The 16370-nt window shown below is 49.7% G+C and overlaps 1 protein-coding gene across 4 annotated transcripts in view; it reads right to left on the bottom strand.

Moving 5' to 3' along the window:
- Positions 1-5220: 5220 nt before the first annotated feature.
- GARRE1 (granule associated Rac and RHOG effector 1) overlaps positions 5221-16370 on the bottom strand; it is a 99840-nt gene continuing 88690 nt past the window's right edge. For all 4 annotated transcript variants that reach the window (XM_084905131.1, XM_084905129.1, XM_084905132.1 and 1 more), the window contains 4 exons: positions 13271-13436; positions 11674-11811; positions 8505-8583; positions 5221-7757 (listed from right to left, as the gene is read on the bottom strand). In XM_084905131.1, the coding sequence (XP_084761257.1) occupies positions 7449-7757; positions 8505-8583; positions 11674-11811; positions 13271-13436 (692 nt within the window). In that variant the 3' untranslated portion in view covers positions 5221-7448. The remainder of the gene's footprint in view (positions 7758-8504; positions 8584-11673; positions 11812-13270; positions 13437-16370) is intronic.

The following is a 16370-nucleotide window of genomic DNA, read 5'->3' as shown; positions in this document are numbered from 1 at the left end:
CAAAGGAAGATTGTTATTAATTGAAACCCTTACAACATTCAATTGACATGGTGATTATTCCTGCCAGTTTACTCTGTGCAGAGTTCTGTGCTCGATTTTCTCCTTTGCAACCCTCAAAACAGCCTATATTGTACCAAGCCTGGTCTGCAAACCTCAGAATATAGGGTTCAGGGTCCCAGGAATTCTGAGGGTAGTGAAGTTCCTAGGGGTCTTATGTGCCCAGGCCAGAGGCTGATTAACCACAACCGAGAGGAAACCTGGTTCAGAACGTTCAAAGACCCTGCTTCAGCGCTGGGCGCCTTCCAGTGATCTCAGTAGGCCTGACGGAGGAGTGAACTGGAGGGTGGACCTGAATGCAGAGGCAAGTTAGGAAGTCCCAACTTTACACAAAGGTTAATTTCAGAGCCTAAGGAAAACCAATTGGCTTCCACTGAATATTTGCAAAACTAGCCCTTACTGAGCCTGTGGCGGGCAAAGTTCCAAAAAAGAGCCCTGTTATACAGATGCGGAAACGGAGTCAGACCTTAATTTGGGGCCGCTGACAGGGCTAGGCAGGACCTGGAGACCAGGATCACCCGGCAAAGGAGGCCGAGGGGAAGGGAGTGTGTGGCACCGGAGCTGAAGCAGCCCGCGGGAGGTGGGGCGCGAGGGGACCCACCCATGACTCTTCATAAGCTGTTCCGGTTCCGGCGAGGCGCGCCCACCGGGGATGCTGAGTCACGGTGACTGACCGAGGCCGAGCGCCCCACGCCTCCCAGGGCCTCCGCGCAGCGCCGGGCGCCGCTCCCGCTCTCGCGAGGGGCGCTGTGCGCGTGTCTACCCGCAGGGAAGGCGGAAGGAGGACAGGCGGGGGGCGGGGAGCGGAGGGGGGGCACCCGCGGCGGCGTGTGGGCTCGCACGTCCGGGGTGCGTGTGTGCGCATGTCCCCGCGCCGAGTTGGGGGCGGGGAATGCAGAGGGGCGCTCGCCGACGCCCCAGCCCGCACGTTTGGGATGGACTCGCGCGCATGTGCGCATCCTCTGCGTGGGGATGGGGTGCGCCTGCGCACGCGGGAGTGGGAGGGGGCGCAGGCGCCCTGGGGGGCGGGGCAAGCTTGTCCTGCGTAGGCGTGACGCTTGGGGATGTCGCTCCGGTTTTCCGTGTGAATCCATTGTTAGGTATATTAACAAAATTTCTCCGCTACTCAGTCCTATCCACCGTTCCTAGTGTCAACCCCTCCTTGCGGTGGAAGAACAAACTCTGGTCATCACGTACTTCAGTCCTAAATGAGGAGGCGATTTCATTTTAAGTCTGGTTCTTTTTGCTCTATATTAGAAGTTTGCCTCTGGCCCCAGCAACAGCTCCTTCCGCTGGCTCGCGTGGAGCTGCTGCCCGCGGTTCTGTACCGGGACATGTGGCCATGAATGAGTTGCTCCTTCCTACCATGAAGCCCTGGTCCTAGTGAGAAACAAACTCAAACACACGATTCCAAGGGAGCACTAATTGCTGACCTGAGAAACAAAGCCGGGTGGAGGCGAGGCCTGGCCCAGAACTGATGGAGAGGCCCTGAGCAGGCGCAGTCCCAGGAGCACAGGAAAGCTGATGTTGAGGTAGCCGGGGTGTAAGGAAAACCCTGAGGCCAGAGAGCAAGGCAGGAGCGCAAAGGAGATGTGAGAGAGAACCTGGGAGAATTTAAATGTGGGTAAATATACACTGACAGGACTTCCTGAATGAAAAGACGAAAGACTGTCTTCTAGGCCATTTCCAGTCCCTTCAGACATTCAGAAGCCTGGGTGCAGCCCCCCTACCCCGCTGGAATCATAAGGCCAGCTATGTGTTACTTCCAGGAGCTTGCCCCTGACGGTTCCTGTGGTTGGGAGCATGCTGACCAGGTACAGTGCCTTTTGGCAGTCGAAGAGCTATTTCCTCCTCATCTCCAGATCACAACAGGGGCCACACAGTGCAGAAGGCCATCCCCTCCAAAGGGTTAGCATTTGGCATTTCGGCTACATCCTGGAGCTGGATGCCACACCCAGGATACCCCAGGTGAGAAGGGAGTATCGAGCCGAAACCGGTTTAGCTCAGCGGTAGAGCGTCAGTCTGCGAACTGAAGGGTCCCAGGTTCGATTCCGGTCAAGGGCATGTGCATTGGTTGCGGGCACATCCCCGGTAGGGGGTGTGCAAGGGGTGGCTGGTCGATGTTTCTCTCTCATCAATGTTTCTAGCTCTCGCTCTCTATCTCTCTCCCTTCCTCTCTGTAAGAAAAATCAATAAAATATATTAAAAAAAAAAAAAAAGAGAGAGAGAGAGAGAGAGAGAGAGAGAGAGAGAGAGAGAGAGAAGGGAGTATCCAGGCCGGTTTGTATGCTTCACATCTCTCAACGGGGGGGTGGGGCCTCCAAGGGCCCTCTGGAAACTCAGATGTAACTTCTGTTCTGCTTCCATCACCACCCATCCAGCACAGAAGCCAGGGCTGTATGAACCCCCTATCTCCACAATTGCTCATCAGGTCAGTGTTAATACCTGGTACTCGTGTTAAATAGGAACACACTTGGATAAGTGTTTTTCCAGCTAGCTTTTTTTTTTTTTTTTTTTTTAATCAATCTTTATTGTTCATATTATTACAAAGGTTCCTCATTTCTTCCCCCCTCCACCAGGTTCCCACCCCACCCTCTGCCCCCTCCCCATCCCCCATTGTCCTCATCCATAGGTGCACAGTTTATGTTCAGTCTCTTCCTCCCTCCCTTTCCCCGATAGTAAATCCCTTTTCAGATAGTAAATCTGTTACTTAGCATTTTCTCATATCAATAATACCTCCACATGCCCAATGATACATTTCACACAAAAGACATTTCCAAATAGGTCAACCAGCCTCATCCAGGCCCCACCCAAGGCACTCACAGATCAACACCCCAGCGCTATACTAACTCAACACATCCAGATCTAAGCCTTCATCACTTGATTCAGCAGACCCTCAAGTTCCCGCAAAAGTTTCCAGCCATGTCTGAGAGGCAGCCGTGGGCAGGGACAGGAGAGGAGCGAGCTGTTTCGGGCCTGGCTGCTCCGGGCCTGGCCTCTGTTGCTCTGGTTCGTTCCACAACCAGCTGCTCCGGGTCTGGTCACTGCCGCTCCCAACCTAGTTGCTCTGGACTTGGCTGTTGCTGCTACAGGCCTGGCCGCACCCAACCCGGCTGCTCTGGGACCGGTTGCTCCGGTCCCGGCCGCTCCGGGCCTGGCCGCTCCCAGCCTGTCAGCCGCTGCTCCTGGCCTGGCCGCACCAGACCCGGCTGCTCCGGGCCTGGCCGCTCCCAGCCTGGCAGCTGCTGCTCCGGGCCTAGCCGCTCCCAGCCTGGCAGCTGCTGCTCCGGGCCTGGCCGCTCCCAGCCTGGCAGCTGCTGCTCCTGGCCTGGCCGCACCAGACCCGGTTGCTCCGGGCCTGGCCGCTCCCAGCCTGGCAGCCGCTTCTCCAGGCCTGGCCACTCCCAGCCTGGCAGCCACTGCTCCGGGCCTGGCCGCACCAGACCCGGCTGCTCCGGGCCTGGCCGCTCCCAGCCTGGCAGCTGCTGCTCCTGGCCTGGCCGCACCCGACCCGGTTGCTCCGGGCCTGGCCGCTCCCAGCCTGGCAGCCGCTTCTCCAGGCCTGGCCACTCCCAGCCTGGCAGCCACTGCTCCGGGCCTGGTCGCACCAGACCTGGCTGCTCCGGGCCTGGCCGCTCCCAGCCTGGCAGCTGCTGCTCCGGGCCTGGCCGCTCCCAGCCTGGCAGCCGCTGCTCCTGGCCTGGCCGCACCAGACCCGGCTGCTCCGGGCCTGGCCGCTCCCAGCCTGGCAGCTGCTGCTCCGGGCCTGGCCGCTCCCAGCCTGGCAGCCGCTGCTCCTGGCCTGGCCGCACCAGACCCGGCTGCTCCGGGCCTGGCCGCTCCCAGCCTGGCAGCTGCTGCTCCGGGCCTGGCCGCTCCCAGCCTGGCAGCCGCTGCTCCTGGCCTGGCCGCACCAGACCCGGCTGCTCCGGGCCTGGCTGCTCCCAGCCCGGCAGCTGCTGCTCCTGGCCTGGCCGCACCCGACCCGGTTGCTCCGGGCCTGGCCGCTCCCAGCCTGGCAGCCGCTTCTCCAGGCCTGGCCACTCCCAGCCTGGCAGCCACTGCTCCGGGCCTGGTCGCACCAGACCCGGCTGCTCCGGGCCTGGCCGCTCCCAGCCTGGCAGCTGCTGCTCCGGGCCTGGCCGCTCCCAGCCTGGCAGCCGCTGCTCCTGGCCTGGCCGCACCAGACCCGGCTGCTCCGGGCCTGGCCGCTCCCAGCCTGGCAGCTGCTGCTCCGGGCCTGGCCGCTCCCAGCCTGGCAGCCGCTGCTCCTGGCCTGGCCGCACAAGACCCGGCTGCTCCGGGCCTGGCCGCTCCCAGCCTGGCAGCCGCTGCTCCGGGCCTGGCCGCACCAGACCCGGCTGCTCCGGGCCTGGCCGCTCCCAGCCTGGCAGCCGCTGCTCCGGGCCTGGCCGCACAAGACCCGGCTGCTCCGGGCCTGGCCGCTCCCAGCCTGGCTCCAGCTAGCTTTTAACATGCTTTCCTAATTCCCTCATGCAACATAGCTGTCCCTGAGGTGCAGGTCCCCATGCTCAGCTTCTGGGCATCACAGAAGAAAGAAGCATGAGTGGTGCTTTCAGCTAGAGTATATATTAATGCTCACACTAAGCTTATGAAAAAGTTTCAATCAAGTGGTGTCTTGCAGTAAATGAAATGAGTTGAAATTCCTCTGTAACCCAACCTCTAGTTGTTCTCGATGTACAATCTATTCTGCTTAGCAGGATGATCATCCAGTCAGACTAGTCCTCCTTACCCCTCTGAGGTCCGGTCTCTGCCATATATCGGGTCCCTTATCCCTGGGTCTGCTCCCTGGAAAGGCTGCCTGGGCAGCTGATCACACACATGCTTGGTGGAGTGTGGGTGCTGGCAGACCACAACCCAAGGAGAGCTGGTATCCTTCCAAGTGGTCTTCACCATGACACTGGCTCCGCCCACACAGAGACCTTAGCTTTGGCCTTGGGGAAGCCAGGAGAGGTGTGGTGGGTTGTCTTGCTTCCTGCGCTCTCACCCCAGTTCACCTTATAGCCTCAGTGGTCTTTCCCCTTTCACATTTTTGGAATCAGACAACAGACCAATTCAGGTGTAGCTTTTCCAAGTAACGAACCAGTTAGGGCTTCTCACATGGTTTCTGTTGCAGTTCATTTTAAACAGACATACAAAATATATTATTAAATGTATATTTTTAATAAAGCCAATAGTTAATTTACTTATAGGAGCTTTAAAAGTAAGATACAAAATGTAGAGTTCCAGTTTGGAAGCATTGTAACTACTCACACAATGTCCTGCTGATGCCTGAGCAAGGCAGCCATGCCGGACACACAAAGGACACGCACGCTCACACACGCAAACACACGCGCTTTGGAGACTCCTCTGCCAAGCGCAGCACCTGGGATTACCAGTGTTCAGAACGAGGTGGTGCTGGGAACCAGCACCTACCAGGAGACCACACAAACAGCTTCACACAGTCTCACAGCCCATGGAGATGCAATTAAAAAACGTCTTAAGAAAAACAGACTAGATTGGACAATCAGCAAATTTGACGTCAGCTGTGCTGGGGCATCAAGGACTGACCTCTGACCAGGGTGAGGTCTTGGGGAGGCACTATTAAAACAAGAGTACTTCAGTATATCAGAACTTGAAATACAGGGTACTGTGGACACACTGCTGAAGGAAATAGAAAACTATGTTACAAGTCAAAAGCCACAGACAACTTCAACAGAGTTTAGTGCACACACTGTGACGGCGAACACAGACAAGAGCCACGCAGGGTTGGTGCAAAGCACATGCCTGAAAAAGTCTATGTACAAAATAGTCTCTGTAAACATGGTGAGGTGAATGCTCAGAACCCACGGGGAAAGGATCGTAAGTACAGGCAGCACTGGCATCCCCACACAGCACAGGACAACACCCGGGCCTGGAAGTATTGAGAATTCAGGCGGCTGGGCTCAGACACCCTCAGGGCCCTCTATAATTAGTGTGTATACAGACATATATATATATATATTTTTTTCTTTTTGGTATTTTTAAAATATAAATTTACTTATATCTGTAGAAAAATGAGAACATAAATGTGTTATTACAATCTTTGCTGGAAAAGGTTATATGGAGTTAGAAAGAATAAACCATTTATTAGTAGTTAACATATATTAAAATGGTTTAATGATTTAAGAAAATATAAAAAAAATATTAATACTGTCAAACTTTCATACCAGAAAATATTACAGATTTTTCTCAATTAGACTTTTTCAAAGATGAAATATGAAAAATTTAAATAAGTTTTATATAAAGAACTTCTGTAACCTCAATTAATATACAGTGGGATGTCTATTCTATATAGATATATTTATTATTAATTCTCAATTTAAGCACCATTCAATTCTTCTGGATCCATTCTGGCTGGAAAATCCATAAATCCACAGGATGTTATCTATTTAATGGCACGTTAACTGAAAATGAGGTGGGTTTTTAAAAAAAGAAAATACTTTAATTCCTGTCTATATCTTAATTGGTTTGTCTTGAGCCAGCTCATAAAAGTTACTGCAATTTCAAGTGCCAGTGTCTCTGTCCAGCCCCCTGACCACACCCAACCTCTGGGACATATGAAACCTCTGGCCATGTGTGGAGGGACCTGAGGGCAACAGGTGTGTCTCTGTCCCGCAGACAGCAGCCAGCTGGCTCATCTCCACGCACCATCAGGAATACGCCTCCGACTTCAGTTTTATGATCCTGCTTTTGTAAATCGAATAAAAGCTGCACTCCCTGGGTGCTGCTGGGGTGGTGAGGGGCTGCCCACACAGAAAACCCAGGTAACTGCTTCTGGTCAGAAATATTCTATATGTTGCCCATTTTGTATAAGCTTAAATAAAAATAGTGTTGAACAAACCTCCAGCCGCTATTTTATCTTAAAAACTTCAATGCATTTTAGGCAGGAGATGTTTTAACTGAAAACCTCTATGAAAAATAGCTATAAAATACAGTGATTGGTGTGGTCATCACTTAACATGTTAAAAAGGGAGAGGTTTCAGAAGAATGGTCAGTTTTGCAGTCATTCTTCCAGCCTGATGCCTTCCCAGCACACACAGTGGGACTACAAACTTGAGAGCTATTTCTCAGAGTGTGGCCTGTGGCCCAACTGCATCAGAATCACTAGAAGTGCTTATTAAGCTTGAAGATCCAGCATTTCCCTGAGGAGGGTCAGAGACCTCCGTCTTCAGCTGGCCCTCCAGGGGTCTGATGCCTCCGAAGTTCGAGAAGCCAGGCCTTAAAGGCTTGGAGCTGCCAACCACCCCATCCCCAAGGATCTGTGCCTGGGACAGGGGTGCACTGGTCCTCTGGGGGTTGGTGCCAGCTAGTCAGCCCTAGGATGGGGACACTGGGCAGGCAGGCCTGGGTCAGTACTGGGGCAAGTAGGCCGGCCTGCGCTCAGCCTTCCCTGGGAAGGCCTTGAAGCCCTTGGGCGCTGCCTTGTGTGCTGCTGGGGGTGGGGGCTGTGGTGGGGTCTGCACGTAGGAGAAGGAGGCCGTGCTGCAATCACTGGTTGCAGCCCACACCGGGGACTGCAGCATCTGCATGGTGTCGTTCCATTGGCTGCCAGGGCTGGTGACTGCATAGAGTGGTGCACCTGGGTTAGGCAGTGTGCTGGGTAGCGGAGAAGGGTGTTGCCAGGGTGCTTTGGGTGGCCATGTTTTGGTTTTGTTATCCTGAGAGACAGAAGAAGGTTTTTAGTGGCATTTCTGGCAATTTATCATCTTTCCCACCACCCCGATCTCTGCCTCTCCCTCTCCCTCCCACAGCCCTGGAACAGCGCTGTCCAAGAGAACTGGCAGTGACAGGAATGTGGTCTGCGCTGTTCAGTGCAGCAGCCACACACCTGTTAAGGCCAGTGCAACCAAGGAACTCAATTTTATTTACATTAATTTCAATCCACATAGCTACATGTGGCTAGTGTCTACCTTACCAGGCAGCACAGTCCCGAGCTTCCTCTACATGTGGCTCTGAGTCAGCTGAGCTGGCTGCTCATTTAGACAAGATTATGGGAAAAAGCTGTTCATCACAAACAAAGATCCCATCATTTCTTTGATGCCCTCTTAAAATTTCAGCTTTGGGCTCTGGCTGGGTGGCTGGCTCAGTTGGTTGGAGCGTTGTCCTGTACACCAAGAGGTTGTGGGTTCGATTCCCCCAATGCCCAGTCAGGGCACATACCTAGATTGTGGGTTTGATCCCTGGTTGGGGAAAGTTTGGGAGGCAACCAATCAAAATTTCTCTCTCACAGCCATGTTTCTCTCTCCTCCTTCTACTCTCTCTAAAAATCAATAAACATATCCTTGAATGAGGGTAATGAAATAAATGAACAAATAAAAAATGAAAAAAATACTTCAACCTTGGAACCCTGCTTATGGTCTGAATCCACCAGAGCCAGCGGTATGGCCAGAGCAGAGCCCCAGTACCTGATTCACATCGTCCACCGTGGTAAGAAGAGGCGGCGAGGGCAGCGTGCCGGTCTCCTGCTCTCCACTGCTGTGTTTCCTGAAAGAACCAAGAGCTCAGGGCAGTGGTTGCCTTGTTTCTTGTCCAGCTTACCTCCAGGGGGCCCTTATCACTTGTCTCTGGCATTCTGGGGCACTGATTCTAGGTGGGTGTGTGGAGACGTGCTTGGATACACAGTGTATAGGGGGAAAAAGTGAGTCACCATCAAATGCTGCATTCCTGCAAGTCATCACAGGGTTGGGATAGAGTAGGGGTGGCAGGCATGAGGACAAATACTGGCCCTTTCAGCTGCTCTCTGAGTCCATCATCTACGGCCTTTTGTTAATTTATTCAACAGATATTATTTACCATGCAATGTGGATATGTGACTATAAACTAAAAGCACGTTAAGTTTCACAACTGACATGAAGTTTGTTTTAACAATAGAAAAGGCAGGATGTAGCAGGCTCAGAGCCAGGTAACGCAGTCTATCCGCGCTCCTGCACGCAGACAGCAGTCTCTGCAGAGGTAGTGCTATAGGTGACTTAGATGTCTAACCAGCCTTCCTGATGTCCCATGTCTCTGCAGAGGCAGTGCTATAGGTGACTTAGATGTCTAACCAGCCTTCCTGATGTCCCATGTCTCAAACAGAAGTCTTAACCTCCACCCTAGCTCCATCCTGCTTCTCCTGCAGTCCTCCCAGTCTTGGCTCATGGCACCCCCTTTCACACAGATGGATTGGTCAGGCCAAAAACTTGCCTATAATCCTTGATTCTTCTCTCTCACACATACCCCTCTGCCAATACCTCACCAGTTGTTCCCTCATTGTGTTCAGCTTTCTGCTCATCAGAGGCCTTCATGACTCTCATTCTGAAAACAGAAAATCCGCCTGACCCTTGCACTCTGCCCCCAAAACCCTGCTTTATTTTTCTTCATAGCATCTAACCTAACCTGACGTATTTTGTTGCTGTTTTAAATCTGCCTTCCCACAATAGAATATACCTTCCACAAGGAGGGGGATTTTGTTTTGTTTGCCGTTACATTATGGTGCCTGGTACATGATAGGTGCCAACGAATGAATGAATGAATTTAACTTTTCCGAGTGTCAACTTCTACACCTATGAATTGGGGGTAAAACAATCCTACAAAATACAGTGGTGCCTCACACAACGAACTTAATTCGTTCCAGGAGCAAGCTTGTTATGCGAAAAGTTCGTTATGTGAAACGCGTTTTCCCATAACAATACATGTTAAAAAAAATAATTCATTCTGTAGCATAAAATATGCTAAGATGACATAAAAAAAATATGCTAAGATGACATATTTTTATTTAGATACATCTAAAAACATAATTTTTTTTAAAAAAAAACACACATTTTTTTAATTTTAAGACAGACTAAGTAGAGTCTACCGAATCTTGCACATCTTCATCCATTTTCTGCTTTTTGGCCGATGGTTTCATGAAAAACCTGTCCAAAGTTCGCTGTGCGAGGCGTTCGTTATGCGAGGCACCACTGTAAAAGGCTAATATGCAAATGACCGAATGGTGGAATGACTGGCCACAATGATGCGCTCTGACCACCAGGGGGCAGACACTCAATGCAGGAACTGCCCCCTGGTGGTCAGTGCACTCACAGGGGGAGCACTGCTTAACCAGAAGCCGGGCTTACGGCTGGTGAGCACAGTGGCAGTGTTGGGAGCCTCTTCCACCTCCGTGTCAATGCCAAGGATGTCCAACCGACAGCTTAGTGGGCCTAAGCCATCAGTTGGACATCTCCCAAGGCTCCCAGACTGTGAGAGGGCACAGGCCAGGATAGGGACTCCCCAGCAAGTGCACAAATTTTGTGCACCGGGCCTCGAGTACTCATATAAGATGGTTGCTATGGGCTGCATTGTGTCACTCCTCCTCCCCCCAATTCATCTGTTAACTCTAGATTCATATGCTGAAATCCTAACTCCCAATACCTTATACTGTGAGTGTATTTAAAGATAAGGTGCTTAAACACGTAAGTTAAAATGAAGTCATTAGGGTGGGTTCTAATCCAATGTGACTATTGTCCTCTTAGGAAGAGAAGATTAGGACATGGACACACACAGGAGAAGACATGAAAAGATACAGGGAGAAGATAGCTGTCTGCAAGCCCGGGAAACCAGCCCTGTTGACACCTTGATCTCAGACTTCCAGCCTCCAGAACTATAGGAAAATAAATTTATGTCATTTAAGCCCCCAGTCTGTGGTACTTTGTAATTGTAGCCCTAGCAAATAAAAAGTGGTTGAGAGAACTGAGTGAGAAAATGTATGTAAATGCTTACCTGGGGCTTAGCTTGTATTAGCAATCACTGTCATTATCACTGTTACAACTCTGTGACTCACCTACCCGCTTCCCATCTCTTATCCACCAAGCCCAACTGTCACACAAGGGCCGTGTACCCTGGCCTCCCTTTCCTCTCCGCAGCATGACTTCCGACGCCCAGGCAGCCCTGCGTTCTATTTCCTGCCCACATCCTTTAGACTGCCACTTCTGGGCCTCTGCTTTCTCACACCCACGAAGTCTCTTTACTTCTCTATAACCAAATTTTCCTCTTATTTTAGGATCCATTTAAATATGAGATCTAAACTTCTTAGATCTGAATATACTATGTTACTATTTTTTTTCAACTCTGAAATATCAGTCAGACGTCATTTTACCCAGACCTATCTTTCACAAGGAAACTGAGGGTCAGCCTTTTGTTTGGAGCTGCAAAGCCTGCTGGGAGTCCTGATTAGAACTTGCTTGTCCTGGTCCTGCTCTCCTCCGCCCTGAACACACCCCCGCCTCCCCCACACACACATACACACAAGTCTGCCTCTTGCAAGGCACAGACCAACAGCGGCAAACCCTGTCTCAGAATTCTCCCTTGCCTGACATACTGGAGTATTTTGACTTCCACTGGCATGAGACTATTCTGCCAGCAAAAACTCAGCCCAATGTTAAGTCACCTGGACTACAAGCCTGTGTGGTGGCCTCTGTGGGACAGTGTGGGAAAAGGTCCTATGCCTTTTTCACACAAGGCAGATTGGGAACAATGGGCTCCTGAGCTTTCCAGAGGACTGAGCTGTGGATCACATTCACGTGCCCCCTGTCCTTTTATTTAGAAATCTCTTCATACCTTCTCTGCTTGACAGCAGCAACGAGGTCAGGCCCTGAAAACATGGAGAACAAGCTGTCGCCATTGGCAGAGGACGTCTCATCACTCGAGCTGGCTGAATCTCCCTGAGTACCCGACCAGCCGCTGTGCAGGCCATCCCTGAAAGCCAAAGAGAGAAGTTGGTCCTGGGCCCCCTGCAGCCAGCCTGGACACCGGCAGCCCAACTAAGCTCTAAAAGAAGTCTTTACCCTCTACTCAAATAGTGGTTTCTTTTCTTTTTTTTAATAATATATTTTATTGCCGAAACCGGTTTGGCTTAATGGATAGAGCGTCGGCCTGCGGACTGAAAGGTCCCGGGTTTGATTCTGGTCAAGGGCATGTACCTTGGTTGTGGGCACATCCCCATTGGGGGGTGTGCAAGAGGCAGCTGATCGATGATTCTCTCTCATCGATGTTTCTAACTCTCTGTCCCTAAATCATTTCCTCTCTGTAAAAAATCAATAAAATATATTAAAAAATATATATATTTTTTATTTTTTTACAGAGAGGAAGGGAGAGAGATAGAGAGTTGGAAACATCGATCAGCTGCCTTCTGCACACCTCCCACAGGAGATGTGCCCACAACCAAGGTACGTGCCCTTGAACCGGAATCGAACCCGGGACCCTTTAGTCCGCAGGCCAATGCTCTATCCACTGTGCCAAACCGGTTTCGGCTCAAATAGTGGTTTCTTATCTCTTATATGCAGGTCCACATGCAAGTGACTTGTGCAGTTCAAACCTGCTTTATTTAAGGGCCAACTGTAGTTTTGTTCCATAGTTAGGAACCCATGTATGCAGTCAATCAACTTAAATCTGTGTGGATTTTTAACTGCATGGTGGGTTGGTGCCTCTAACCCCTGTGATGTTCAACTGTAATACATACGCATCACTGCCCTTTATTCCTCTCAGAAACCTGTGGTTTACGTACAAAGTTCATCAGAGCAAATAAAAAGTTGAGGTGGTCTTTAGCTGTCCTGATTTCTTTCTTTTAATTTTTTGATTCCAGGGAGAGACAGAAGTATATGCCCTGGACCAGAATCGAACCCAAGACCCTTCAGTCCACAGGTCGATGCTCTATTCAGTGAGCCAAATCAGCCAGAGCAGCTGTCCAGATTTCTTAACCAGGTAGCAATAAGAGATGTGAAAAACCAATCCCCAGTTGTCCTTATGATGAAAATTCACAGTTCTCTCCTTTCATTGAAATCTGAACCATATACCTTTACCGTTTGTAAATGGTAAGGATCACATTCCATAAATCACATGGGTTTCATAGACATGCTCATTTCAGCATAAAAACTTTGTGAAACATGCAATTTCTTTATACTATCAAATAAGATCCTTGTCTAGAGTGGACGAGTCTGTCTAGAAAATCAATTTTATACCAATGGTGTATTCACAGGGGCACTTTATGCCACCGTGAATGCCACAGTCAATCACAAAACTCTGCCTCCTGAAGATCTGACCATTTGTCACTCTCACATTCGGGTTTGGAATTGAATTACTTAATAAGAGTGCACAAAGGCCCCATGGGGGACGCCCAGATCCCCAAATCAGCTTTACTGCCACACCCAGCACTCACCCTTCTGTGAAGAACTCTGGGAAAGGCCAGGTCCGATGGGCATCATCCATGGGTGGCCAGTGTCCACGGGGGTTGCCTGGACGGCGACCATGTTGGACTTGCCGCTTCTGCTGCATTGCCTGGCTCACTCCTGCCACGTAGCGTGCAAATTCAGGGTCTGAACCCACTGTGTTGAGACAAAGGGATAAACAGGGTTTGGAGCCAAATTAGCCTCATTTCCTTTGCTACCTTCTGAGGATGTGCTGGTCACACACACAGAAAAGTGGTGAGCTGCCAGCCTGTGCCGAGCAGTCTGCAATGGTGAGCTGGGGCTTGTAGCACATCGGTCCGAGGTTCACCTATGGTGCACATAGGGTTGTCAGGAAGGCTTATGCCTAAGACAGAGGCAGAGTGGATGTGAACAGGAGACAGAGAGAACAAAAAAGGTTTGTTTTATCCATGACTAAATATTAAGGACAAATACTTTAACATTTTCCAAAATCTAATATTACATCGGTAATAACCTGGAAAGTCATGTGAGCAGCCAACTAACCTGGACGTTATCAAAGCATCAGGGTTAGCCAGATAGAGAATATATGCCATTCCCACTTGGGCCCAACTCTGATAGAATATTTCCACGGATATTGGATGGCAAACCGCTCATTCAGTCTGAAGAAATAAGAGTGGTAATAGGCCCTGGCCCAGTGGCTCAGTTGGTTAAAGCCTTGTCTTGACATACCAAGATTGCAGGTTCGATCCCCAGTCAAGGTGCATATAAGAACCAACCAATGATGCATCAGCAAGTGGAACAACAAACCAATGTCTCTCTCTCTTTCCCTTCCTTTTTTCTCTCTCAAAAGTCAATAAATTTTAAAAAGAAAAGAAAAAATTGGTAATAAATAACACGAAATTTCCAGGTGCCTGGAAACATACTGGATAGAGCTGAGTAATGTGCAGGGCAGTAAAAGTGGGAGAAAAGAACAGCACAGAAGGTATCTCTCTTAGAGAAAGAGCCAAACAGAAAGCTATGGCATCTCTTCCTCTCTGAAATCAATAAAATTAAAAAACAAACAAATAAACAAAAAACCCCAACCTGTGTGGTTCAGCAGTTGAGTGTTAACCTACGAACCAGGGAGTCATGGTTTGATTCCTGATCAGGGCACATGCCTGGGTTGCAGGCTCGATCCCTGGTAGGGCATGCAGGAGGCAGCCCATCAATGATTCTCTTTCATCATTGCTGTTTCTATCTCTCTCCTCTGAAATCAATTAAAAAATATTTTTAAAAAGCTATAGCAGCCGAAACCAGTTTGGCTCAGTGGACAGAGCATCGATCGGAGGACTGAAAGGTCCCAGGTTCGATTCCGGTCAAGGGCATGTACATTGGTTGCGGGAACATCCCCAGTAGGGGTTGTGCAGGAGGCAGTTGGTCGATGTTTCTCTCATCATCGGTATTTCTAGCTCTCTATTCCTCTCCCTTCCTCTGTAAAAAATCAATAAAATATATTTTAAAAAAATAAAAAATAAAAAAAAGCTATGGCAGGCCCTGACTTTTTGGCTCAGTGAATAGTGTTGGCCTGGGGAATGAAAGGTTCTGGGTTTGATTCCAGTCAGGGACATGTGCCTGGGTTGTGGGCTTGATCCCCAGTGGGGGGCATGCAGGAGGCAGCCAATCAATGATTCTCTCTCATCATGGATGTGCCTATCTCTCTCTCTCCTTTTCTCTCTGAAATCAACAAAAATATATTTTAAAAAATAAAAGAAAGAATACAGAATCCAAAGCTGCCAAAACCAGTTTGGCTCAGTGGATAGAGCAACAGCCTGTGGACTGAAAGGTCCCGGGTTCGATTCCTGTCAAGGGCAAGTACCTTGGTTGCAGGCATATCCCCAGTAGGGGGTGTGCAAGAGGCAGCTGATCGATGATTCTCTCTCATCGATGTTTCTAACTCTCTATCCCTCTCTCTTCCTCTCTGTAAAAAAAATCAATAAAATATATTTAAAAATGAAAGAAATTATAACAAAGAGCTTAAAAAAAAAAAAAAAAAAGAATCCAAAGCTTCAGCATAGGTAACATCAACTCACCTGGATTATTTAAAAAACAAAAACAAAACAAAAAACAGTGATAAAATTCTGCCAAATACCATCTATGCTCTGGTTTACCCTATGTGACTGTCAGTAAATGTACAGATTGTTTATCAGCAATGGAGAAAATGTGCCATGTCTCTCTAGCAGTGCCAAAGCAGGCTTGCTCCTCCATAGCAGTTGGAGCTGTTTGCCCTTCCAGTACCCCAGGGTATAAGGTTCCCCACATCACCTACCCAAGGGCAACAAGAACAAGAAAGTATGAGCAGCAGCTTGAGAAATTTTTAGGAGAAATAAGAAAACACTTCTGCCCTTTAACAATTAAGGTTGCGTTGTTTTGTGAGGGAAACTCCTCTTCTTGTGTTAATATAAATATATACTAGAGGCCTGGTGCACGAAATTTGTGCACAGGGGAGGAGCCTATGTGTCTCTCAGCCCAGCCTGCACCCTCTCCAATCTGGGATATCCCTCTCACAATCCAGGACTGCTGACTCCCAATTATTCACCTGCCTGCCTGCCTGATTGTCCCTAGCTGCTTCTGCCTGCCAGCCTGATCATCCCTTAACCACTCCCGTGACAGCCTGATCGATGCCTAACTGCTCCACTGCCAGCCCAATTGCCCCTAATTGGCCCCCCCCCCGCCAGCCTGGTCACCCCTAACTGCCCTCCCTTGTTGGTCTGGTTGCCCCTAAATGCCCTCCCTTGCTGACCTGGACACCCCCAACTGCCCTTCCCTGCAGGCCTGATCCCCCCTCCCCCCCCAACTGCCTTCCCCTGAAGGCCTGGTCTTCCCCAACTGCCCTCCCCTGCTGGCCATCTTGTGTCCACATGGAGATGGCCATCTTATGTTGGAGTGATGGTCAATTTGCATATTATCCTTTTATTAGATAGGATAGTTACATGCAATATTTCAGAGTATTCCCCTTGTGAATAAAATGTCTTCTACTTCTGTATACCTTTTGTTAAATGAGAGAAAAAAAAGCAATTTTTATAAACTTACCTTGCATCTACACTTTATCAGATTTGTTTACTAATTCTACAA

This window comes from Pipistrellus hanaki (genome assembly GCF_964339955.1).
Source record: "Pipistrellus hanaki genome assembly, chromosome: 15".
Taxonomy (NCBI): domain Eukaryota; kingdom Metazoa; phylum Chordata; class Mammalia; order Chiroptera; family Vespertilionidae; genus Pipistrellus; species Pipistrellus hanaki.
The sequence above is the reverse complement of the archived record's forward strand: the minus strand, read 5'-3'. Positions and strand labels throughout refer to the sequence as shown.